Source organism: Pseudophryne corroboree, chromosome 9 (assembly GCF_028390025.1).
Source record: "Pseudophryne corroboree isolate aPseCor3 chromosome 9, aPseCor3.hap2, whole genome shotgun sequence".
Taxonomy (NCBI): Eukaryota; Metazoa; Chordata; class Amphibia; order Anura; family Myobatrachidae; genus Pseudophryne; species Pseudophryne corroboree.
The window spans coordinates 320,145,310-320,171,320 of NC_086452.1; the positions used below are offsets into that span (position 1 = coordinate 320,145,310).

Sequence of the window (26,011 nt, forward strand, 5' to 3'; positions counted from 1 at the left end):
TTATCTTTTAATACGGTTTAATATCGAACACTATAAATTTAATATAAAATTTTATATTAAATTTTATATTAAAGCGATATCAAACACTATCATTTAATATTAAAGGGGGTGGAGCCTAGGAGAAAGGGGTGTTACCACCTGTCAGTTTGACAGAAAGGTTGTCTTTATCTACTTGGGTCACATTTAAAAAAAAAATGAACATATTTAAAAACAATTGGAGGATTTTGAAGGATGACCCTGTTTTGGGACAACATATGCCTGATAATCCAGTGTTTATATAAAAAAAAAGCGAGGTCTCTAAAAGGTCGATTAGTAAGGAGCTGCTTTCTCGAAAATTCACCAATAAGAAGTTGCGCAAAAGGTTTCCACAGATGTGGAACCTGTGTAATGTGTAAAGCGACTATCAAGCCAAATATTGAGAAAAAAATTATAGAGTTTATAGTGAATGGGAAGAAATATAAAATTAACATGTTTATTACTTGTCATTCAACGAATGTTATACACATGTTGGAGTGTAAATGTGGTCAAATTTACATAGGAAAAACTTCATGAGCATCAAAAACTCGGGCACCTGAACATGTATATAACATTCAGGAGGACCTTATGACACATCCTCTGTCCGAGCATTTTTGCAAAAAACATAATTGTGACGGCCATATGAAACGATTTTTAGAGATCCAACAATTCAAACCAAATTGGAGAAATAAAAATATAGAAAAGACATTGGCACAAGGGAAATTGAGATGGATTTTTGAATTAAATACCTTGAAACCTATGGGCCACAATGTCAACTTTGAACTAAAATGGTTCCTTGATTAAGAAAACATACAAAATACTTTGCTTGGTTATATAATGGAACGAAAATTACAAAACAAGGGACTACATTCAGTAAGGATTGCAATTTCTGCTAAAAAGCAGTTGCTGCAATCAAATAGTTGCCGCCCAGAAAAAGAGAAAAAACGCCCATTGCCGAAATTGCGAATGCAGCGCAATATGCGGGCTGATCGCAAAACCATACGCAATTACCATACGCAGAATATTTTTCCTATCTGCACTAGGCAAGGTCGTCCACAACTCTTGGGAAACAAGAGGCTAGAAGTGCTCATCGCTGACATCAGAGGCCCTCCTTAAAAATGCCTGGCTTCCTGTCAAACAGCAGCTGCATTGCAATCATGATGTGTACGCATTTTCTGTCGCTATTATTATTCGTGTGTGCGCAATATGAATGGTGCGCAGTCGTTCCATAATCGGACAGTTTGCGATTTGCAAATTTTGCAATCCTTACTGAATAAGGTTCTAAGGGCCTCATTCAGACCCGTTCGCACACTGCATTTTTTTGCAGCCGTGCGAACGGGTCTGAACTGCGCATGCATGTGACCCACAATGCGCAGGCACATCGCTGCCCGGCCACAGGGGTCACCGGAGAGTGACGACCCATACGAAGAAAGCGATCGCACTGGCGATCGCACTGGCGATCGCAAGAAGATTGACAGATAGAAGGCGTTCGTGGGCGGCAACTCAGCGTTTTCTGGGAGTGGTCGGAAAAACGTAGGCGTGCCTGGCCGTTTCCAGGGAGGGATCCTGACGTCAGCTTCCTTCTGGATCATCGCAGCGGGTGAGTAAGTCCCGGGCTGTGCAGAAACTGCACAACTGAATGCATCCCTGCAAAGCCCTAACCCCCTCCCCTGTAGGCGGCGATTAACTGGTCGCAGCAGTGCAAAAAATAGCCTGCATGCAACCAGGTCTGAATTAGGCCCTAAGTGAATATGGCATTTTGAAAATAATAAAATAAAACACAAAGCATCTCAGAAAATGTTTATTGTGGTAGTTTTCTGATGGTGTCAGTCGTTAAACAGCTATGCCAAAATGTATGTTTTATTATAATATTTATACTTTCACCAGCAAATGAAGACAAAGCCAAAACTAGTGGAACTATATCAATTCCCTGGGTTTTCAGATCATTGCCCAACACCACTTCCATATGAAACTGCTATAAGTACCATCATTGGAAATGTAGTTTCAGCCCATAAGAGCACAGGTGGTAAGGTAAGGCAACCTAAATTAATGTTACTCAATATATGTTTCAATCGGCAGAGAAACAGAGAACAATGAACTAGTTTATTTGTAATACCCCATAAAATAATACACGTATAATATATATGCTGGGCAAGGATTAAGGGCCTAATTCAGACCTGATCGCAGCAGCAAAACGATTCTGTAGAGGGCAACACCATGTGCTCTGCAGGTGTGGTAGATATAACATGTGCAGAGAAAGTTAGATTTGGGTGGGTTATTTTGTTTCTATGCAGGGTAAATACTGGCTGCTTTATTTTTACACTGCAATTTAGATTTCAGTTTAAACACACACCACCCAAATCTAACTCTCTCTGCACATGTTATATTTGTGCCACCGGCACTACACATGGGGGGTAATTCAGATCTAATCGCTGGCCTGCTTTTTGCTGCCCTGCGATCAGATAGTCGCCGCCGTCAGGGGGAGGGGAAAAGTGCTGTGCAAGTGTGCGATCGCTTTGTAAGCAGAGCTGCACAAAAATCAGTTTGTGCAGTCTCTGCGCAGCCCGGGAATTACTCAGCGGCTGCAATTGAATCTTCATGATCAGGGCCCTGAGCTGACATCAGACACCCTCCCTCAAAACGCCTGGGCCCACCTGCGTTTTACCGGACACTCCCAGAAAACGGTCAGTTGCCACCCAGAAATGGCCCCTTCCTGTCAATCTCCATGCGAACGCCCGTGCGACTGGATCCTTCACACCATCCTGTCACAGGGCACCGATCCACGTAGCAGCCGTTTGTCGCGTGGTGCAGTGCGGCTCAGACACATGCACAGTTCAGATCTGATCGCACGCTGTGCGAAAACGCACAGCAGCGATCAGATCTGAATTACCCCCATGGTTTTGCCCATTAGAGAACAATTTTGCTGCTGCGATCAGGTCTGAATTAGGCCCTAAATCTGCACTATAGACCACTCATTTCATGAGTCTGAATTACTTTGAAATGTATATTGTTTACTACTGTAAATCAAGAGATACTTGACACGATAAACTAGTTGGCTTCAACCAGCGTCTCTTTCTATTCTTTTAATCTATTCTACTTTTACATAATATTACAAATATTTGTAAATTAGATCATAGCAGCTATTCGATCATCATTGGGGGTCATTCCGAGTTGTTCGCTCTGTAAATTTCTTCGCATCGCAGCGATTTTCCGCTTAGTGCGCATGCGCAATGTCCGCACTGCGACTGCGCCAAGTAAATTTGCTATGCAGTTAGGAATTTTACTCACGGTTTTTTCTTCGTTCTGGTGATCGTAATGTGATTGACAGGAAGTGGGTGTTTCTGGGCGGAAACTGGCCGTTTTATGGGTGTGTGTGAAAAAACGCTACCGTTTCTGGGGAAAACGCGGGAGTGGCTGGAGAAACGGAGGAGTGTCTGGGCGAACGCTGGGTGTGTTTGTGACGTCAAACCAGGAACGACAAGCACTGAACTGATCGCAGATGCCGAGTAAGTCTCGAGCTACTCAGAAACTGCACAGAGATGTCTTATCGCAAAATTGCTAATCTTTCGTTCGCAATTTTAAGAAGCTAAGATTCACTCCCAGTAGGCGGCGGCTTAGCGTGTGCAAAGCTGCTAAAAGCAGCTTGCGAGCGAACAACTCGGAATGACCCCCCTTGTTAGATCATGACAGCTATCCAGTTTTATTGTTCCACAAAACTAACATATCCTTTAGTGACCAGTCATCTAGTCTAATCTAGTCAGGATTTTGATTACCTTTAGTGCAACATAAAATGTTATGAGAACTTTGACATAAATAAAACATAAATATTGTTAAGGCCACCATCCACTACTCAGACTTGTCTGAACTGCAGATCGCATCAGATTTCTCTTGAACTCTCCCGGGAGATTCCTGGGAATCGGATCGGACCCTGGCTTTAATTTTCACTACATTCACGTCAGATATATCTGATGCACACATGCTACATGCGATTGATCTGATGCTGCTGCCGCCGCATCCAGTGGTGGGTGGGAGTGGCCAGGGAGATGCCAGTCAAGTGACGCTTCAGATGAATCTGATTAGATACATCTGAAGTAAAAAAAAAAAAAACACTCCGATGTGCACCTGATTTCTTCAGATTCAGATAAATAGTTGGGGCAGCCTCAGAGATCTGTAGTTCAGACATTATCTGACACGGGACTGCTCATCGGATCGGAAGAGCCATCTGATGTGACACTTTCTTCAGATTTGACAGTCAGATGCGTTGAAATCTGAAGAAAAGTGCCCAAATCGGATTAGTGGACGGGGGCCTTTACAGTATGACCATTTTAAATTGACAAATATTGCTCTACTACAGTGGTTCTCAAACTCGGTCCTCAGGACCCCACAGAGTGCATGTTTTGCAGGTAACCCAGCAAGTGCACAGGTGTATCAATTACTCACTGACACATTTTAAAAGGTCCACAGGTGGAGCTAATTATTTCACTTGTGATTCTGTGAGGAGACCTGCAAAACATGCACCGTGTGGGGTCCTGAGGACCGAGTTTGAGAACCTGTGCTCTACTATATTAGTTCCTTTGAAATAATCTATTATACAGAGGTCCAGAACTGTAAGCAGATATTTTGGTACCCTGTACTAGAAAGAGAATTATATTGAGCACACAGCACAGAATATTGTTGGCTTCATGTGACTATTTAAAACTATAACAACAAAAAATAACATGCCGACATCTCATCAGATTTGCTCCCCAAGGGAATTACGCCGAACTCTTAGCAAAGCTGTGACCCAGAAGATTCTGCTTGACTGCTTTTGGTGGATCTTTCTTAACAGATATAAAGTAAGTGTTGAATGGAATATACCTTAAATAGGAAAAAAAATCTGCAAACTGATTTAGAATTAAATTAGCATATCTACAGTAAAATGTGGTGATGAAATTATGCTGCCCAGTATTTATGTCATACTTGCCTACCTGACCCTCTCCATGAGGGAGAAAATGCTCTGTTCCTGGACTTTCCTGGTAATGTATGATTGCCATCACCTGTGGTGAAACACCTTTCTTATAGATCACCACAGGTGATGACAATCATACATTACCAGGAAAGTCCAGGAACAGAGCATTTTCTCCCTCATGGAGAGGGTCAGGTAGGCAAGTATGATTTATGTGCTTCATGCAAAATTACCTGCCAACATGTGTAACTGTGAAAACAGGACACCTCCCCTTCCCTCCCGCAAAACTCCACTTTAGTTCTTTGCTTATTGTGTGACAATGAATGTGCAAAGAAGGATGGGACAAATTAAAAATGCTGGAGTTTAAACATCCGCCATACGGTATTTTTCAAATAGATGCCTTTTAGGCACAGTTACAATGGAAAGCTCCAGAGAAAAGATGTGTGGCTTTGCGGTATTGCCACGATTGCGAGCCACGCACCGGTTCTCCATCACTGTGGGGGCATGGCCAGCGCTCACTGAGCTGCTGGCATGCCCCCAGTCCCTCTGTCTCCGTGATTAGACGCTGTGTGCGAATGCGCCTATTCACCACTGCTCTACAGCAGAGCAGCGAGTGACAGGAGCCTCCACATAGTCCCCATACTTGTCTAAGCATTTGTTGTAGCGGTACACCAAGGCATCTATTTTGACATAGAAGAAATCAGCTTCAAGCTCCTGAAGCCAGGACATGACGGCTTGCTGATCCTGTAAATCACCTTCCACCCAGGTGCTATTTCAAAGGCCCAAAGAGATGGAAATCTCTGCGCCAGTACCTCCCAATGGATCGCTGCACATGCGCAGAACTCCAGAAAAATGGCGTGGCGGACATTTTTCGGATTCCTGTGCATACGTTGTAGATTTTGGCACTGTGCCAGAGTCTCAGCGCTGAGAGCACTAACAGCAGCGGTGACGGCTACAGGAGAGGAGGGTGCCCACACACGGAGTCTGCACACAGGTCCCCTCCTCTCTAGAAACGCTGCTGCATAGTGTCCTGGTGGCTTTCTCTCCTCCTGACTTTCCTCGTCCATTTGGCAACACTCCACAGCCTCTGATCAACAGACATCTGGCCTGTGGAACCAGAACTGGCCCTAACCAATATGATGCCCTAGGCAAGATTTTGGCTTGTGCCCCCAAGCACCGACACTAGTTCTGCCTCTGACCTTGCACCCCTTTCCCAGCACCATCATCCCTCACCCATAGCAGTCCTCATTTTGGTGTTCCTACCCCCTATATTTTAAATAGGAACAGAGCGCACATTTGGCGTACAGCTGAAAATGGAGTGTGTTCTTGCTGGGAAGGGGCATTGGCACACAATAGTTCCCCCAGTTGAAATTATGCTCACACAGTACTGCAACTTTATTTACATTATATCATAGTGTCCCTTATTCACGTAACATCGCACAGTTGTACCACTTTACCTTATATATTTTACTCCCTACAGTAGTGCCCCTTATTCACTTACACCACACCATATTGCTCTTTATTCACATTAGACCACACAGTAGTGTCCTTTCTATACGTTACGCCACATAGTAGTACACCTTAAACACATAATGTCAGACATAAGTAATGCCTTTATACACATAATACCACACAGTAATGCCCATTACACACATGGCACACATTATTAATGTCCTTATAAATATAATGCACCTTACACATTATGCTAACCTTTATTAATGCCCTTAAACACATAATGACACACATAGTGCCCCTTACACACATGCCACACATTATTAATGCATTTATACACAACACACATAATGCTCCTTACACATGCTGAACACTATTAGACAACCAACCTACCCGCACACAGCACTCACGCCGCTAACGCTGTGACCTCTGCCTCTGCTTGAATACGGATGTGTCCTCATACATCTTGCCTCAATACACCATGCAGCAGGAGATGCCTGGTGTGAGTCAGCTGGCAGCTCTACTAAAGACGGGTGCGTTTTTTTGCCAAAAATGCATCTTATTTGCATTGCTGTGACTAGGATGCACAAGCAGCTTCTGCTGATTAAAATGATATGCGGCATGCCTATATTCTGTGTGCTACTGTGACTGTATCTGCATGCAAAATGCTATGTTACAGTGATTTCCAGGAATAAACTGTAACATTTTGTATGCAGATAGAGCCACAGTCAGAATATAGGCATGCTGCATATCATTTTAATCAGCAGAAGCTGCTTGTTGCCCCTAGGCATACCAAATGCCCTAAGTATTTTCCTAGTTTGCTATGCCTAGGGCCGGCTCTGTGTGGCCAGCCCTAGGCCCTGCTCCCGACTTCATCTTGCTGCCATCCACAGAAGTCCAACCCCCTTTCTCTATACTGTGCGTGGTCCTTGCTGTCAACACCATACAGCTGCCGCATCGGTAGACAGTCAAGCCACAGACCCTGGCCTGTTAAGGACTGCACCGCCACCATCAGCATCTTTCTCACAGTCTGATATAGAACCTGGCCGAGCTTCTGCGCATGCACCGCTGCCCGCTCGGAGCTGGGCTGAATTGTGGGTGGTCGCACATACCTAATTATGGCTCTGGACTGATATGAGGCGCAGTCTTATGGGTGTAAGGGCAATCAGTATTCTACCTGCTCTGACCTGGCTGGAAATTAGAATGAAATAGAGAACAATATACACGTAAGAGGTCCTGCTACCTTACTTACTGAACCACCCTCATATTTAGAGAACATGAATGGGGTTCCAATGAGCGTTTTAGAAGAAAAAGGAAATTAATTAATGGTGTATCCAAAAAATGCAAGTGCGTGTAGCAAACCTTTAATGGACTGTAATCATGCTAATAGTCACACAAAGCATCTATGCCACTGTACTTCTAAATAGCGGAGTGGATACATGTCAGTGTAAATGCACATGGCTGTCAGAGTACAAAATTGGTGATTGGTGCACATTTATATTTTTCTGCCATGCATAAAAAATTTCACTTGTATTGCATGTTTAAGAACATGGTTTGTCCAGGTGCCAATTTGCATCCTTTTAAATAGATTTGCTACGAACAAATGTGCAATTTGCTATTTTGTTCAAGGAAGTCATTGACAGTTCATAATTTAGTCTATAGGTATTATTTTATCGTTTAGAATATATTTGCAGCGACTTCCATTTACCATTAGACCTTGTCTTGTAGCCAGATGGAGAGTGCCAGAGGAAGATGTTTGACCGTGTTGCAGAGAATTACGTCCAGCTTCTTCGTTTGTGTCAAGACTCATACCATGGGGATGCATTCCTCAGTGTAAGTACTGTTACTTTCTGTTGTCATGTAGTGCCTCTTATAAGTGACAGTTGAACACTGGCTTTCACTAAACTCACATTATCCATATGATGTGAAACACTAATATCACCAGTGTCACATTAGCTGGGTACAGTTGCTATCCAGACTGTTCAAGAAAGGACCCCAGTAGCTGGAGCTTTAAAGCATAGTGCCCGATTCAGACCTGATCGCTGTTGTGCAAAATCGCACAGCAAAATTCCGATCGCACGGGCGTTCATAAGGTGATTGACAGGAAGTGGACGTTTGTGAGTGGTAACTTTCCGTTTTCTGGGAGTGTCAGGAAAAATGCAGGCGTTCCCAAGCGTTTTCAGGGCGGGTGTGTGACGTCAGCTCCAGACCCGATCAACCTGATTTCTTTGCACTTGAGGAGTAAGTCCTGGGCTACGCACAGACTGCACACACTGCACAGAATGGGGAAAACATTCGATGGTGAGTGTGATGCGAGCGGTTTTGCAGGTGTCCGCTGACTGAGGGGAATTTTCACGGCGTACACATGCATTCGCACACTTGCACGGGGCGAATTTTCACTCTCCCTGGGCGGTGACTATCTGATCGCAGAACAGTGTAATTTGCAGCACAGCTGTCAGGTGAGAACTAGGCCCATAGTGCAGCAGAGAGTAAGCAACAAGTAGTAGCTTAAAGACAAGTTTGTTGCACTGTATCAGTCTGCTTGGATAGAGGTCATCACCATCTGCTAAAGTCTGGGGGTGTCCCATTCCTCATGTACAGAAAAAGGTCCAAATGAAATGACCCAGCACTTGAGTATGTGTCTGAATAATATGGTGAAAGCTTACCTCCCAACTGTCCCGATTTCCGCGGCACAGTCCCGTTTTTTGGGGACTGTCCCGCTGTCCCACCCGCGGGCCGCAGTGTCCCGCGGTGGGGGGGCAGTTGGGAGGCTCTGTCTCTCGCTGCCGTGCTATTCACTGGAGTCAGAGGGAGAGAGGGGGCATGCCAGCAGCTCACAGAACGCTGGGCATGCCCCCTCAGTCACGAAAACGGGGCGTGGCTCGCGATCGCGGGTCCTCCGCAAAGCCACGCCCCCTTTTCTTAGGTCATGCCCCTTTTTCGGGAGGAGAAGTTGGGAGGTATGTGAAAGTCAGTAGAAAGTTTCAGTGATTCACATATTCCAGAGATAGCAATGATTTTAGTACAGGTAATGAAGATAGAACTGATAGTCTGTAATAAAAATCTAAGGCCCTCATTCCGAGTTGATCGCTCGCAAGGCGATTTTAGCAGAGTTACACACGCTAAGCCGCCGCCTACTGGGAGTGAATCTTAGCTTCTTAAAATTGCGACCGATGTATTCGCAATATTGCGATTACTAACTACTTAGCAGTTTCAGAGTAGCTTCAGACTTACTCTGCCTGTGCGATCAGTTCAGTGCTTGTCGTTCCTGTTTTGACGTCACAAACACACCCAGCGTTCGCCCAGACACTCCCCCGTTTCCCCGGCCACTCCTGCGTTTTTTCCGGAAACGGTAGCGTTTTTTCCCGCACGCCCATAAAACGGCCTGTTTCCGCCCAGTAACACCCATTTCCTGTCAATCACATTACGATCGCCGGAGCGATGAAAAAGCCGTGAGTAAAAATACTATCTTCATTGTAAAATTACTTGGCGCAGTCGCAGTGCGAATATTGCGCATGCGTACTAAGCGGAATTTCACTGCGATGCGATGAAAAATACCGAGCGATCAACTCGGAATGAGGGCCTAAGTTCAAAAGAAAATAAAGAAAAAAATAAAAGTCCTCAAGTCAGTCCCAAAAAATAGTAAATCCACAGAACCAGCTCTTCAAACAAAATAATGTACCTAAAAATTCCACCATGTGTTCTACGCTGCACCAATAGAGCAATGTGATGTGTACCTCCAACAAAAAAAAACAAATTATAATGTGTTAGCAGAGACCCTATGGGGAATATTCAAATTAGCTGTGGTAATTTACTGTGGCTAATTGATCCCACTGGGGATATTCAATTGTCCTCAATGCTGGCAGTCATCAGGGATTTTTTTTGTTGCTTGCCTGAGGCAGGTGGAAAAAAAAATCACCAATAACCAGCCCTATCAGCCCATTTTTTTTAATGAAATCATATAGGTTTGGCAATCTATCTCGGATCCTATGTGTTTTCACAATGATACCCCATTTTTTCTGTGTGAAAATTTAGCGGGGACAATTGAATTTCCCCCTTAGCTGCAGACTAATTTAAGGTGAGATAATTGTTACTCACCAGACAGATGTTATTGCTTGCTGGTCTCTGCTGCCTTAACTCATTACAGATATGGGGGGTAGTTCTGAGTTGATCGCAGCAGGAAAGTTTTTCAAAGTTGGGCAAAACCATGTGCACTGCAGGAGAGGCAGATATAACATTTGCAGAGAGAGTTAGATTTGGGTGTGGTGAGTTCAATCTGCAATCTAAATTGCAGTGTAAAAATAAAGCAGCCAGTATTTACCCTGCACAGAAACAAAATAACCCACCCAAATCTAACTCTCTCTGCACATGTTATATCTGCCTCCCCTGCAGTGCACATGGTTTTGCCCAACTGCTAAAAAATTTCCTGCTGCGATCAACTTGGAATTACCCCCATCGTTCGAAAAACAACCAGAAGTATAGGTGTATAACAACAAATGATGCATAGAAATTACTCGTTTAGCAGATTAAAAGAGGAGAAAGCTAGCTAGTGGTCTTAGTAGCATTGTAGACCCTTTGCAAAGCAATGTACTGGGGCCCCTATGCGCAAATTCACAGGAATAAAAGAAAAAAAAACACATAAATTAAGCCTCCTGCGGTCCCACGCCATCTCTCCACATGCTTCCATACAGTGAATGTCTGTCAGCATTTTGATTGGTAGATAGCGCTAGCCATTCCCCAATAAACATGTTGATTGCCATTCACTGCCCTGGTAGCAGTGGCGCACGCAGGGGGGTTCTGGGTACCCAGAAACCCCCCTGATTGAGATTTTTTCTCCCTGACATATGGAAACAGCTCGGCGTAGCGTCTAGTTCCCTTCGTGGAGAGGACCTTTGCTGTGCGGTGCGCGATGACGTCATCGCGCACCGCACAGTAAAGGACCTCTCCACGAAGGGAAACTCTAGTTTCCCTTCACAGCGGCCAGCGGCAGCGGGCAGCAGGGGGCACAGCATCAGCTGATCTTGCCCTGGTGCGGCGCCCTCCGGATGGCGCCAGCGCCCTCCGGAAGGCGGCGCCCCGGGCAAAAGTCCTGCTTGCCCGTGGCAAGATCCGCTACTGATTATTATACATACACAGTAAGAAGGAACAACACTCATGGACTTTTAAAGTGAAAAAGTATATTTTTGTGACTTTGTTCACAATATACAGTACTTTCACTTTCAAATCCTTGAGTGATGACCGTTCTTTCTGCCTATGTATGCATGCTAGCTGGCCTGTTGGCAATTGTATAGGACACTGAGGCTAATTAATTTTTTTTTTTGCTGAGTGCCAGGTGTCAGGCTCCGGAGCCTTACCTTCGGCGGGTGCTCCCGGGGGTTGCCGTCCCGCTGGTTGGCGCGGCTGCGGCGGCAGGGAGCTGATGGCAGCGGGTCCTCCTGGACGGATGTACGGCTGCCGGGGGTCTGGAGAGCCGGGCGCTTGGGCCGGGATCGCTGCGGTAAGGTCCTCTAGTGGTGACACAGTATAGTGTGTCAGAGACAGAAGCTGGCTAAAGCTGTGTGCTAACAGCTGAGTATGTCTCCTGTGCTGGGGGCAGCCATCTTGGAGACCAGAGTATTACCAATGAAGTTCCCATTCTGTGTCCAGCCAATCCTGCATGTTCTCCCCTTACAAAAGGGGGCTGGCTCAGAGGGAGAGTGCCAGTGCTTCAAGTTACCTCCTTGTGAAAGGTTCTCCAGCTCTGTGCTCCCAGGTTGCTTCTGGTGCCCTGGTCCTGGTTGCTCTCATCTATCAGTTACCTAAACGCTGCTGCAGTCCTGCTGTCTAAGTCCGTCGCCACTCGTGGAAGCACTCACGGGGTTCCAGGTCGTAGAGGAGCTCCAGGTGCTAACGGCGGTTCTCGCAGACGTCTTGATTTCTTCAAAGTCCAAGTTCTTCAGCCTTGTCTTTCAATCACAATCACAGTCCTCATTTCTTCAAAGTCCAAGCTCTTCAGCCTCGTCTTTAAATCACAAACCACAGTCTTCATTTCTTCAAAGTCCAAGCTCTTCAGCCTCGTCTTTTAATCATAAAACAGTCTTCAGTTCTTCTTTACCAGAGTTCTTCAGCTTCACTCTTCAAGTCATTTAACCATAGACTCTAATTCTTCCAGTTTCTTCAATTTCTCCAATATTCGTGTACAGCTTGTTATTCATTAAAACTACAGTTATCTTCCTATGGAGTCCTCCTTTTCTTTACGTCCTCCGGCCAACATTAACACTAAGTTTGGCCTCCACCCCATGAGGAGGAATTACATTCAGCCACCTCATTTACTCTCCTCACAGGTAGCTGTCCCTTCAGCCAAAACTTGGTTGTCGGAACCCCAACTTACGCCGAGCGTGACAGTAAGCACTGGCCCAATGGATCTGGCAAGTTAGCAGGCTACCGGGGGCGATGCCTCTGTGCAGTGGCGGAACTAGCGAGCGGTGGGCACAGGTGCGACATAATGCTTTGGGCCCCCCCCCATCCCATCCAAGTACACCCCCTCACCCCTGGAGAGGATCTGGTGAGGGGGACCTGCTCAGGGCCAGAGAAATGGATACCTAGCAACAGTGCCGTAACTAGACATTATAGCACTGTGTGCAAGAAACGTCATCGGAGCCCCATCCCTGCATGCAAAACAGGGGCAGTGCGCGCCGTAGGCGTGCGCAAAAATACATAGTGGCGTGGCTTTGTGGGGAAGGGGTGTGACCACAAAATAATACCAATTCATAAAACGGTGCACAGTAGTCTCCATTATTCAAATTACGCAGCACAGTAGCACCACTACACCAGGTAGAGACCCTTTTACACCTTACAGCGGACAGATTCCTCTTTTTACATATTACGGCAGACAGCGTCCCCTTTTTGCACATTACGGCAGACAGCGTCCCCCTTTTTACACATTATGGCAGACAGCGTGCACTTTTTACACATAACGGCAGACAGCGTCCCCTTTTTACACATAACGGCAGACAGCGTGCCCTTGTTACACATAGCGGCAGACAGCGTACACTTTTTACACATAACGGCAGACAGCGTGCCCTTGTTAAACATAGCGGCAGACAGCGTACACTTTTTACACATAACGGCAGACAGTGTGCCCTTGTTAAACATAGCGGCAGACAGCGTACACTTTTTACACATAACGGCAGACAGCGTCCCCCTTTTTACACATTACGGCAGACAGCGTCCCCTTTTTACACATTACGTCAGACAGCGTACACTTTTTACACATAACGGCAGACAGCATCCTCTTTTTACACATTACGGCAGACAGCGTCCCCCTTTTTACACATTATGGCAGACAGCGTACACTTTTTACACATAACGGCAGACAGCCTGTCCTTGTTAAACATAGCGGCAGACAGCGTACACTTTTTACACATAACGGCAGACAGCGTCCCCCTTTTTACACATTACGGCAGACAGCGTCCCCTTTTTACACATTACGGCAGATAGCGTACACTTTTTACACATTACGGCAGACAGCGTACACTTTTTACACATAACGGCAGACAGCATCCCCTTTTTACACATAACGGCAGACAGCGTCCCCCTTTTTACACATTGCGGCAGGCAGATTCCCCCTTTTTACACATTGCGGCAGGCAGTTGGAAGGAAGGAAGTCGGAAGGAAGGAAGTCGGAAGGAAGGAAGTCGGAAGGAAGGAGGAAGGAAGGAAGTCGGAAGGAAGGAAGGAAGTCGGAAGGAAGGAAGTAAGAAAGGTAGGTTACCCTCTCCGCTGGCTCAGGCTCCTCGGTGCAGCTCGACGATTCCCGGGCAGTGGAGGAGGGAGCCGCAGCAGCGCTGTGTTATTGGTGGAGGCGCTGCTGCTGCTGCCCCTCTGCTTCACTATAGGCTGTTCTCGGAAGACAGCCTATAGTGAAGCAGAGGGGCAGCAGCAGCGCCTCAACCAGTAACAAAGCGCTGCTGCAGCTGCCTCCTCCTCCTTCCCCCATACCGCTGCTCCTCTCCTCTCCGGGCGGTTGCCCGCCGCACACAGAGGCATGTAATGAGTCAGTTTGACTCATTACATGCTTTGGGCCCCTGGACAGAGGCGGGCCCCAGTGCAACGCACTGGTTGCACTGGCGGTAGTTCCGCCTCTGCCTCTGTGGATATTCTGACTTGTCTAATTAAACAGGAGGCCATGCAGGCACAGATTGTACAGTTCGTGCAGAATATGTCCACTTGTTTGGATTCTCTTCACGCAGCCTTATCCACATCTCGGACTCCGGCTCCAGCTTCCAATCCGCCAGCACCTAATCCTCTTGTGTCGATTCCAGTTCCTCGTTTACAACTACCGCCACCCAGTAAATTTGACGGTAGTCCAAAGCAATGCCGAGGGTTCTTCAATCAATGCGAGATCCAGTTTGAGCTTCAGTCAGCTAACTTTCCATCTGATCGGACCAAAATCGCATACATCATTTCACTTCTGACTGGACAGGCTCTGGATTGGGCTTCACCCTTGTGGGAGAGAACTGATCCCATACTCTCAAATTACCTGGAATTCGTGGCAACTTTTCGTAAAATCTTTGACGAGCCAGGCTGGACCATCTCTGCCTCTTTGGAGATTCTGCGTCTGCGTCAGGTAACCGGTTCCGTTGCCCAGTACGCGATCCAATTCCGTACTCTGTCTTCCAAAGTGGGCTGAAATGAAGAGGCTCTCATTGTCGCCTTTTGGAACGGTCTCTCCGACAAAGTTAAAGATGACCTGGTTACTCAGGATATGTCAGCTAAGCTCGATAAGCTCATTTCTTTATGTAATAAGATTGATCTGAGATACAAGGAGCGCTGTCTTGAGAGAACAAGGTTCGAGCGACCCAAACCTCGGGCCTGTCCCACTCCTAGACCAACCTCACCGTCTACTGAAGAACCCATTCAGGTCAACTGCTCTCATCTCACCAATGAGGAACGTCAAAGATGCAGACAGGGCAACCTCTGCATGTATTGTGGGGTGGCCGACCACTTCGTTAAGTCTTGCCACTTTGTTAAGTCTTGTATTCAGCGACCGGGAAACTCCCGCTCCTAGCTTACGCAGGAGAGGTTAAGCTAGGAGCATTCCCCAACCAATTTATCAGGAAATAGTGCAGAATAATATGCTGTGCTCAATCCTGCTGATGATTGTAATGGGCTAACAGCTTGATTAAATATGCACTGATTATCTGAAATGCTGTGTGTATGCTACATTTAAACCATTACATTTACCCATTGTGGTGAAAAGATAAGTTCAAATGTGTCCCTTACAGATGATCTATATAAAATATATAATGAACCGGATGAATGATGGAATAATACAGATAGTGGCAAATACATTTATTTTAAGCACTGTGCTCTTTTATTCAATTAATTAAGTCCTTTAATAAATGTCCGTGAAACGTGCCTCACAGTCTCTCTTTCTGATTGCGGCGTCCCGCATATAAGTTGTATCAAGTCTTTTTATAAGTCTTTTTAGCACACAGTTAACTTTGTAGTAGCGCTGAGGTGAATGCTTGGGGTCTTCACGGTGTGGACAGACTCAGTTAAAACAGCATAGAGTGGATAGACAGAAGGGGTTTTCCGGACTGGTCTCTCCTCTCTCGCCCCGGCTGCCCGTGGTGTGTCTTGCTACAGCCGCCCCCCGTACGCCGGTCGGTTTGAGAGTGAGGCCTGTCTGAGGTTGGGGGGAAACCAAGAGGGCGCTCTGCAGAGCTGCTCGCTGTGTGACCCCCACCTCGTACGGACACTCGCCTGCCGTCCTTTCCCGCTGGCACCGAGCTCCGTCACCGGCTACCTCCATCATCCTCCGTCTGGCGGTTGCTTGGTTATGAGCGCGCTTTCCGGATGTCCTGGTCACGTGACCGGGTCTTTCACAGATGTTTCAGCAATGAATGCTCCGTGCAGCGATGATCAGTGTAAATTAGATAATAAAATCAATAGTGCCTCCAACGCGTTTCAGCCTCTGTTGGGACTTCCTCTGGGAGAATTGGGTGCTTAGTTAATGGATGGCTTGGTTTTTAAAGGGTAACTGGAATTTCTAATCTGGTCATGTGATCCAAATGTAATGCTCCTATTGGTCTAAACCTTTTTCTACCTAGTGTATATGATCTCATTAACGTAATACCTTAAATTACCTAATTATTTCTAAAGAGACCTAATTGTGTATCAGATCCCTGCCTCAATATCTATAATCTAATCAAAATGATGCATTATGACTGTTATCGGTATCTAAATATGTACTGGGGTCAGTTAAGGTATCTGGTGTGTATATTCAGACGTGTCTCCCTATACCCATCTATATAACTTGTGCTGGGCAGGTACCATAAATAATGTTATGGTTATAAATCAAGGATTTAGGGATCCTATACTAGTGGTAGTAAATTACTCAATTTTTGCATATTACTTATTTGACTTCATTATCTTTATTCAGTCCAAAAGGGGCCATGGTCTTCATTTCATACATCCACCTCAATTCTATTCTGTTGATTTTTTTGGCAAAGTCAGAGGTGACCAACCACATGTCCTCTTTCCATACCATTCCTTGTAACTTATTGAGTATATGTGTTGTGTCTCGCAAATAAGAACTTTGTTTCTGTACATAAGGTTGTAAAAATGTGTCCAGATATTCTGATAAGTGGGATGTTGTCACAATCCTGACTGTAGGTTTCATATTTGGTGACTTACCCCTGCCATCTGTCCCGGATCCTGTGTCTTTTTACTTACTGAGTTTAACAGCTTGTCAGCACTATGGCCCTCATTCCGAGTTGATCGCTCGTTATTTTTCATCGCATCGCAGTGAAATTTCACTTAGTGCGCATGCGCAATAGTCGCACTGCGACTGCGCCAAGTAACTTTGCTATGAAGATAGGATTTTTACTCACGGCTTTTTCTTTGCTCCGGCGATCGTAGTGTGATTGACAGGAAATGGGTGTTACTGGGCGGAAACACGGCGTTTTAGGGGCGTGTGGATGAAAACGCTACCGTTTCCGGAAAAAACGCAGGAGTGGCCGGAGAAACGGGGGAGTGTCTGAGCGAACGCTGGGTGTGTTTGTGACGTCAATCCAGGAACGACAAGCACTGAACTGATCGCACAGGCAGAGTAAGTGTGGAGCTACTCTAAAACTGCTAAGTAGTTTTTGATCGCAATAATGCGAATACATCGGTCGCAATTTTAGGATGCTAAGATACACTCCCAGTAGGCGTAGGCTTAGCGTGTGTAACTCTGCTAAATTCGCCTTGCGACCGATCAACTCGGAATGAGGGCCTATGAGTTTTCCTGAGTTCTCTGCCTGAAAGGTAATAGTTAATTAGCTCCACCTGTGGTGATCTCCTGTGTGAGGCTGAATTCAGTAATCTGAAGTTTAGGCCTAAAAGCCAGCATCCTATGTTTTGCAGAAGTTCAGGCTTCAGTGTTCTCTCGGCCTGCTAGGCCTCATTCTACATCACAGCCTAGTCTAGAGTACTCACATGACAGTAACTGTTCACCTGACCCAGAGTTGTCCAATACTCTGCCAGCCTGAGACTCTCTGCATCACCTAATCCTGATCACCAATCACCAAGGACCAGGAAGTATAAGTCGGGAGACTGAGTTGGAAACTGGGCCAGTTCCTCGTGTCACACACAGCTCTGTGTGAGCTTTGAAGCTGAGCTCCCTAAAGGTAACCTTTGTACTTTAGTTCCTGTGAAAACTCTGTTCCTTTGTTACCCAGTTTGGTTTACTTTTGTGTTGCCACTGATATTCACTATTTCCACGAGTCTCAACGTAAAGGCACAGCTGCAGTGGTTCATCTTAAAGGCACAGTACAGTATTCCATAGTCTTAACTGAAAACCACAGCTGCCGTGTTTCATCTTTACTGCTGTTGTAGTTGTGATCTCCAGAGCTCCCGTATCCCTGTGGCTTCAGTGCCTCTGAGCACCTCCGTGCCTCCAAGAACCTCCGTGCCTCCGAGCACCTCCGTGCCTCCGAGCACCTCCGTGCCTCCAAGAACCTCTGTGCCTCCAAGCACCTCCATGCCTCCGAGCACTTCTGCACCTCCAAGCACCTCAGTGTCTCCAAGCACCTCAGTGTCTCCAAGCACTTCTGCACCTACAAGCACTTCAGTGCCTCCAAGCACTTCTGCACCTCCAAGCACCTCAGTGCCTCCAAGCACTTCTGCACCTACAAGCACCTCAGTGTCTCCAAGCACCTCAGTGTCTCCAAGCACCTCAGTGTCTCCAAGCACTTCAGTGCCTCCAAGCACCTCAGTGCCTCCTAGCACTTCTGCACCTCCAAACACCCTGTGCTCACAAGCGTAATTGGTGTCTCCAGCATCCAGTACTCCTTCATTCATTCCTCAGCACCTTTTCAAGTTGTCTTTCAGGAGAGCTCCAGCATCCATACGTGCCTCCTGTCTGCCGACCAAATCCTGCATGAGGAAAACCTAGATTCGGTCATCTCAGCTGCGGTTCCTCTTCGCGGTCACCGGAAGAAACCCCGAGTCCACAACACTCCCAAACCAGGTCAGTAATAGTATTCACATTGTCCTACAGTCGCCCGCACAGACTTCACTAACACCGGGTCCACAAAACCACAGTCATGACAGATGTCAGTGAACCTATTCCTGATATGATAGGTCTACCTGGTGGATTGTGTGCGTCTTTGTGTATTTTTGGAAGGTAATAAAAAAACGGAATTATCGGGTGTTGAGTTTGTATGTACTGATGTTCATATTTGTTCAAAATACCCTGATCTGCTCCGTTCTGTAGGTTGGTGTCCAGTTCTTTCTGAAATGTCGTTGTTGTATCCCGTTGCAGTTTCCGATATGTGTTTGTGTCATCTAAAATGCGGTTAGCTTCCTTGATGTAATCTGATTTGTTAAGTAGAACTATTCCGCCCCCCTTGTCTGCTGGTTTTATAACTAAAGAGTTGTTCTCTTGTAAATCCTGTAATGCTGTCTTCTCAACATCAAAAGGGGATTGAAGGAACACAATCTATCAAAACATTTTAAAGATCACCACGATAGTGATACCCATTCATTAAAATTTATAGGGATACAAGAGGTACACCCGAATTGGAGGGGAGGTGACTTTACCGAAAAAATAAACAGAATAGAATTGAGGTGGATGTATGAAATGAAGACCCTGGCCCCTTTTGGACTGAATAAAGATAATGAAGTCAAATCAGTAATATGCAAAAAATAAGTAATTTACTACCACTACCTTGATTTATGGGGGTCATTCCGAGTTGTTCGCTCGTTGCCGATTTTCGCAACGGAGCGATTAAGGCAAAAATGCGCATGGTACGCAGCGCGCATGCGCTAAGTATTTTAGCACAAAACTTAGTAGATTTACTCATGTCCGAACGAAGAATTGTCATCGTTGAAGTGATCGGAGTGTGATTGACAGGAAGTGGGTGTTTCTGGGCGGAAACTGACCGTTTTCTGGGAGTGTGCGGAAAAACGCAGGCGTGCCAGGATAAATCGCGGGAGTGTCTGGAGAAACGGGGGAGTGGCTGGCCGAACGCAGGGCGTGTTTGTGACGTCAAACCAGGAATGAAACGGGCTGAGCTGATCGCAGTGTAGGAGTAAGTCTCGAGCTACTCAGAAACTGCTAAGAATTATTTATTCGCAATTCTGCTAATCTTTCGTTCGCAATTCTGCTAAGCTAAGATACACTCCCAGAGGGCGGCGGCCTAGCGTGTGCAATGCTGCTAAAAGCAGCTAGCGAGCGAACAACTCAGAATGAGGGCCGATATCCATAACATTATTTATGGTACCTGCCCAGCACAAGTTGTATAGATGGGTATAGGGAGACACGTCTGAATATAAACCACCAGATACCTTAACTGACCCCAGTACATATTTAGATACCGATAACAGTCATAATGCATAATTTTGATTAGATCATAGATATTGAGGCAGGGATCTGATACACAATTAGGTCTCTTTAGAAATAATTAGGTAATTTAAGGTATTACGTTAATGAGATCATATACACTAGGTAGAAAAAAGTTTAGACCAATAGGAGCATTACATTTGGATCACATGACCAGATTAGAAATTCCAGTTACCCTTTAAAAACCAAGCCATCCATTAACTAAGCACCCAATTCTCCCAGAGGAAGGCCCAACAGAGGCTGAAACGCGTTGGAGGCACTATTGATTTTATTATCTAATTTACACTGATCATCGCTGCACGGAGCATTCATTGTTGAAACATCTGTGAAAGACCCGGTCACGTGACCAGGACATCCGGAAAGCGCGCTCGTAACCAAGCAACCACCAGACGGAGGACGAGGGAGGAAGCCGGTGACGGAGCTCAGTGACCAACGGGAGAGGACGGCAGGTGAGTGTCCGTATGAGGTGGGGGTCACACAGCGAGAAGCTCTGAAGAGCGCCCTCTTGGTTTCCCCCCAACCTCAGACAGGCCTCACTCTCAAACCAACCGGCGCACGGGGGGCGGCTGTAGCAAGACACACCACGGGCAGCCGGGGCGAGAGAGGAGAGACCAGTCCGGAAAACCCCTTCTGTCTATCCACTCTATGCTGTTTTAACTGAGTCTGTCCACACCATGAAGACCCCAAGCATTTACCTCAGCGCTACTACAAAGTTAACTGTGTGCTAAAAAGAAACTTATATGCGGGACGGCGCAATAAGAAAGAGAGACTGTGAGGCACGTTTCACGGACATTTATTAAAGGACTTAATTAATTGAATAAAAGAGCACAGTGCTTAAAATTAATTTATTTGCCACTATCTTTATTATTCCATCATTCATCCGGTTCATTATATATTTTATATAGATCATCTGTAAGGGACACATTTGAACTTCACATTTACCCATTGTGGTGAAAAGATATGGTTTAAATGTAGCATACATACAGCATTTCAGATAATCAGTACATATTTAATCAAGCTGTTAGCCCATTACAATCATCATCAGGATTGAGCGCAGCATATTATTCTGTACTATTTGCTATTTGTGAGGCTGGTCACCTTAAAGTGCAGCAGCTTATCCGAGCAAGAAGGGACTCAGTGCGCAGTAAAACCTATACTTTCCTATACAATTTATCAGGAAGGAATCACTGTTGGCTGCATGTCTGGAACTTCCCTCTACCTCCCTTCATGTTGCAGCACTTTTGGTTTCTGGAGCTGCAGAAAGTTTCATTAGTTCCGCCTTATTCCGACAGTCTGAAATACCAACCATTCGTTTGGAGCGAGCTATTTCTATCACCGCGGTTGATGGAAGTTACATCCCTGAAGGGATCATCACCCACCATACGGTTCCTCTGAAGATGAAAGTTGGTATTCTACATTCTGAAGCTATCTCTTTCCTGGTAATTTCCAAAGCCTCTCAAAAAATAATCCTAGGATCCCCATGGTTACAGGAGCACAACCCCCGCTTGGATTGGCAAACTATGGATGTACTCGCTTGGGGGAAGTCATGTTCTCGAAGCTGTTTATCCACCGTCAAGTCACTCCTTACCCTACACTCCACTATTCTCCTGGATGCCTATCAGCCCTTTCTGGACGTCTTCAGTAAGCAGGGGGCCTCTCCACCAAAGTTGGGACTGCCCTATCGAATTACTACCTGGTAAAACACCTCCCAGAGGCCGAACGTACCCTTTATCTCTCCCGGAAACCCAAGCGATGTCTGAGTATATACAGTAGAATTTGGCCAAAGGGTTCCTTCACCCTTTCTCTTCTCCAGCCGGGGCAGGGTTTTTTTTTGTTAAGACGAAAGACGGGGGCCTACGGCCTTGCATCGACTACCGGGGCCTCAACGAAGTTACAGTTAAGAACAGATACCCATTGCCCTTGATTCCCAAACTATTTGACTGAGTAAAGGGGGCTACCATTTTCACCAAATTGGACCTGCGTGGAGCTTATGACCTTATATGCATTCGCACGGGAGATGAGTGGAAGACTGCGTTCAGTACTCGCGACAGGCATTACGAATATCTGGAGATGCCCTTTGGCTTATGCAATGCTCCAGCAGTCTTCCAGAATTATGTCAACAAATTATTTCAAGATCTCCTCTATAAGTGCCTGGTTGTGTATCTGTACGATATTCTAATATTTACCAAAGATCTGAAGGTCCATCGGGAACAGGTCAGAGAAGTCTTGAGATGTCTAAGGGAAAATCGACTCTTTTGTAAACTGGAGAAGTGCACGTTTAAGGTTTCCTCCATCCCCTTCTTAGGTTATGTCACAACTGAGGGCTGGGGCTGACAAGAGGAAACCTCAGTTGTAGAGGCTGAGATGTACTTAAATTTAGAGGGCTGTATCAGACCCTTAGACATGCAGGTGGACTTGCAGTACCAGTAACCGAAGGTGTGACCACGACAACAGGAGTAAAAGTCAATGGATTTTATTAAGCACAGTTCTAAAAATACATCGGCAGTACTATTCAGTATGGAATGAGCAAATGGAAACAATACACAGTTCCTTGAAGTGCTTGCAGAATAGAGGATGCCTCTGGGTGTGGTAATATCAGGTACAGTTCTTATAGACCAGGAGATGGAATGTCCTTAACCAAGACCCATCTGCAGAATAATAAAGTAATAATAGGAACTGGACAGCAGGTGTTTTACTGGAAGCTGGTAGTATTGTTGAATGAGAGTAGACTGCCGAGTATGCCGTGTGGAACCGGGTCAGATGATGAACTGTGGAGTTATAATGAACAAATGAAGCTAGAGTACGATGATTATGAAGATCGATTGTTTGTTGACAATCGATGGTGAAGCACCGATGATTCTTGGAAGCTGACTCCTGAAAGCTGGTGTTAGCAATAGTCAGGAATAGAATGCAATGGCTGACTGGGCACCGCTGGAAGCTGGATGCTGGAAACTGGTGTTAGCAATAGCCAGTAGTAGAATGCAATGGCTGACTGGGCACCGCTGGAAGCTGAATGCTGGAAGCCGGTGTTAGTATTAGCCAGGAGTCAGGCTGCACCGCAAGGTGGTAGGCTGGTGCGGGTCTCTAGTGGAATTTAGAAGCAGGAGCTGGAAAACCTGAAGCAGAAACATCCACAAGGAGGAGAGACTGGTTCACAGGGTTTGACAACCAAAGCACTGACAATTTCCTGGTTCAGGCACAGGATACTTATACCTGCAGCAAGGCAGGCATTGGCTGAGCAATTATGCAGATACAGTAGAGCAGCGGATTGGTGGAAACTGAAGCATGTGACTGAAACCAACATGGCTGCGCCCATGTTAGCACCTGGAGGGAAAGTTAGTTTGAGAAACCATGTTCAGATTCAGCAGTAATGGCGGCGGAGGCCGCGGAGGGCCAGAGACACCTCACTGGCAACTTGCATACTGGAACCACATGGATGACAGCGGAGGCCGTGGCGGGCATGAGACGTTACACTGAGAAATCTGTATACTGAAAACACAGGAACGGCGGCGGAGGCCGCAGAGGGCTGGAGACGCCATTCTAAGATTTAACATGAGGCCGCTGTGACAGTGCTGCAAGATGACAGGAGAGAGATGTAGACATCAGCAACACAGGTGAGATCCGGCCCTGGACCGCTGAGCCAGCCTCAGGAGATATCTAAATGGTAAATAATGGCGTCCAGTTGCCCAGATCGTGACAGCACCCCCCCCCCCCTTTAGGAGTGGCCCCAGGACACTTGTTAGGCTTCCGAGGAAATCTAATATAGAAGTCCCGGACCAACTTAGGAGCATGGACATCTGAGGCATTAGTCCAAGAGCGTTCTTCAGGATCATAGCCTTTCCAGTCGATCAGGTACTGAAGATTACCATATCGGAAGCGTGAATCGAGGATCTTGGCCACCTCATACTCAACACCACGTTGAGTCGGGACTTTGGGGGCAGAGGGAAGCGCCGAATGAAATCGATTCAGGATAACCAGTTTAAGGAGTGAAACATGAAAAGTCCTGGAAATCTTCAGGAATGGAGGTAGCTGGAGCGTGTAAGCCACTGGATTGATGACTTATTCAATTTGAAAAGGACCGATATAGCGAGGGGCAAATTTCATGCTTGGAACCCTCAATCGCAAATTCTTCATGACCAACCAGACACGATCACCCACTTTAAGGGCAGGAATTGCCCTACGCCTCTTATCCGCAAACTTCTTGTACCTGGATGATGCTTTTAGAAGAGCTGCATGAACATTCTTCCAGTTATTTCAAAACTGACGAAGAGTGATATCAGCTGCAGGCACCGACATTGCTGGAAGCGGTTGGAATTCAGGAACTTTTGGGTGGAACCCGTAGTTGGTGAAGAATGGCGTGGAAGAAGATGAAGAATGATACTGATTGTTGTGACAAAATTCGGCCCATGGAAGGAGTTGAACCCAGTCATCTTGGGAAGAAGATACATAGATATGGAGGAAAACCTCCAAGTCCTGATTCACCCTCTCAGTTTGACCGTTGGTTTGGGGGTGATAAGCTGTGGAGAATTTCAACTTGACTTGGAGGGCCAGGCACAAACTTCGCCAGAACTTGGCTACAAATTGAACACCTCTGTCAGAAATTATCTACTCGGGGAGACCATGAAATCTGAAGATTTCCTGGATGAAGACTTGAGCCAACTTGGAAGCTGATGGAAGACCGGTGAGCGGAATGAAATGAGCCATCTTGGTGAACCGGTCAACTACCACCCAGATGGTATTAAACTTATTACACACAGGGAGGTCCGTAACAAAGTCCATTGATAAATGGGTCCACGGACGATGAGGAACAGATAGAGGAACCAGTTGCACAGCGGGTGACTGGCGGGGTACTTTGTGTTGGGCACATTTTGGGCAAGATGCAATAAATTCGGTGATGTCCTTCTTTAAGGTCGGCCACCAGTAAGATCTGGAAATGAATTCTAAGGTCTTTTGGATGCCTGCGTGTCCGGCAAAGCGAGAGGAATGTGCCCAATGCAAGAGCTTCCTTCTGAGTGCCGGTTTAACGAGACTTTTTCCTGGCGGGGGCATAGAGTCCATCCTCACTGCGGAGAATGCCACTAGATCAATAATATAATGCTTGTCAGTAGACTCAGACTCATTTTCTTGCTCCCAGGAGCGGGAAAGGGCATCAGCCTTGCGATTCTGTGACCCTGGACAAAACTGGAGTTTAAAGTTATATATTGAGAAGAAGAGTGCCCACCTGGCTTGGCGAGGATTGAGACATTGAGCGCCTTTTAAATATAGGAGATTTTTGTGGTCTGTCAGAATGGTAATGGTATGAGAAGCTCCTTCTAACAAATATCTCCACTCTTCCAGAGCGAGTTTGATAGCCAAAAGTTCTTGATCGCCTATGGCGTAATTGCGCTCGGCAGGAGAGAACTTCCGTGAGAAGAAACCACAAGGATGTAGATGACCGTCATTAGCTCTCTGAGACAGGACTGCACCAACCCCAACAGAAGAGGCATCTACCTCAAGGGTAAAAGGTGAACTGGTATCTGGCTGTTTCAAAACAGGAGCTGAGACGAATCTTTGTTTCAACAGGTGGAAAGCTTGAGTGGCTTGTTCCGACCACTTGGAAGGATTAGCACCCTTTTTGGTAAGGGCAGTGACAGGCGCCACAATAGTGGAAAAGTCTCAAATAAATTTCCTATAATAGTTGGCGAATCCTAAGAATCTTTGGATACCCTTGAGGGTTGTAGGTATCGACC

General features: G+C 46.1%; 1 protein-coding gene across 4 annotated transcripts in view; it reads left to right on the top strand.

Moving 5' to 3' along the window:
- FAM227A (family with sequence similarity 227 member A) overlaps positions 1–26,011 on the top strand; it is a 296,429-nt gene that overhangs the window by 138,215 nt on the left and 132,203 nt on the right. For 3 of the 4 annotated variants that reach the window (XM_063940475.1, XM_063940477.1, XM_063940476.1), the window contains exons 6-8: positions 1,903–2,046; positions 4,752–4,850; positions 8,141–8,245. In XM_063940475.1, coding sequence (XP_063796545.1) covers positions 1,903–2,046; positions 4,752–4,850; positions 8,141–8,245 — 348 coding nt within the window. The remainder of the gene's footprint in view (positions 1–1,902; positions 2,047–4,751; positions 4,851–8,140; positions 8,246–26,011) is intronic. The other variant, XM_063940478.1, reaches the window with a different exon arrangement.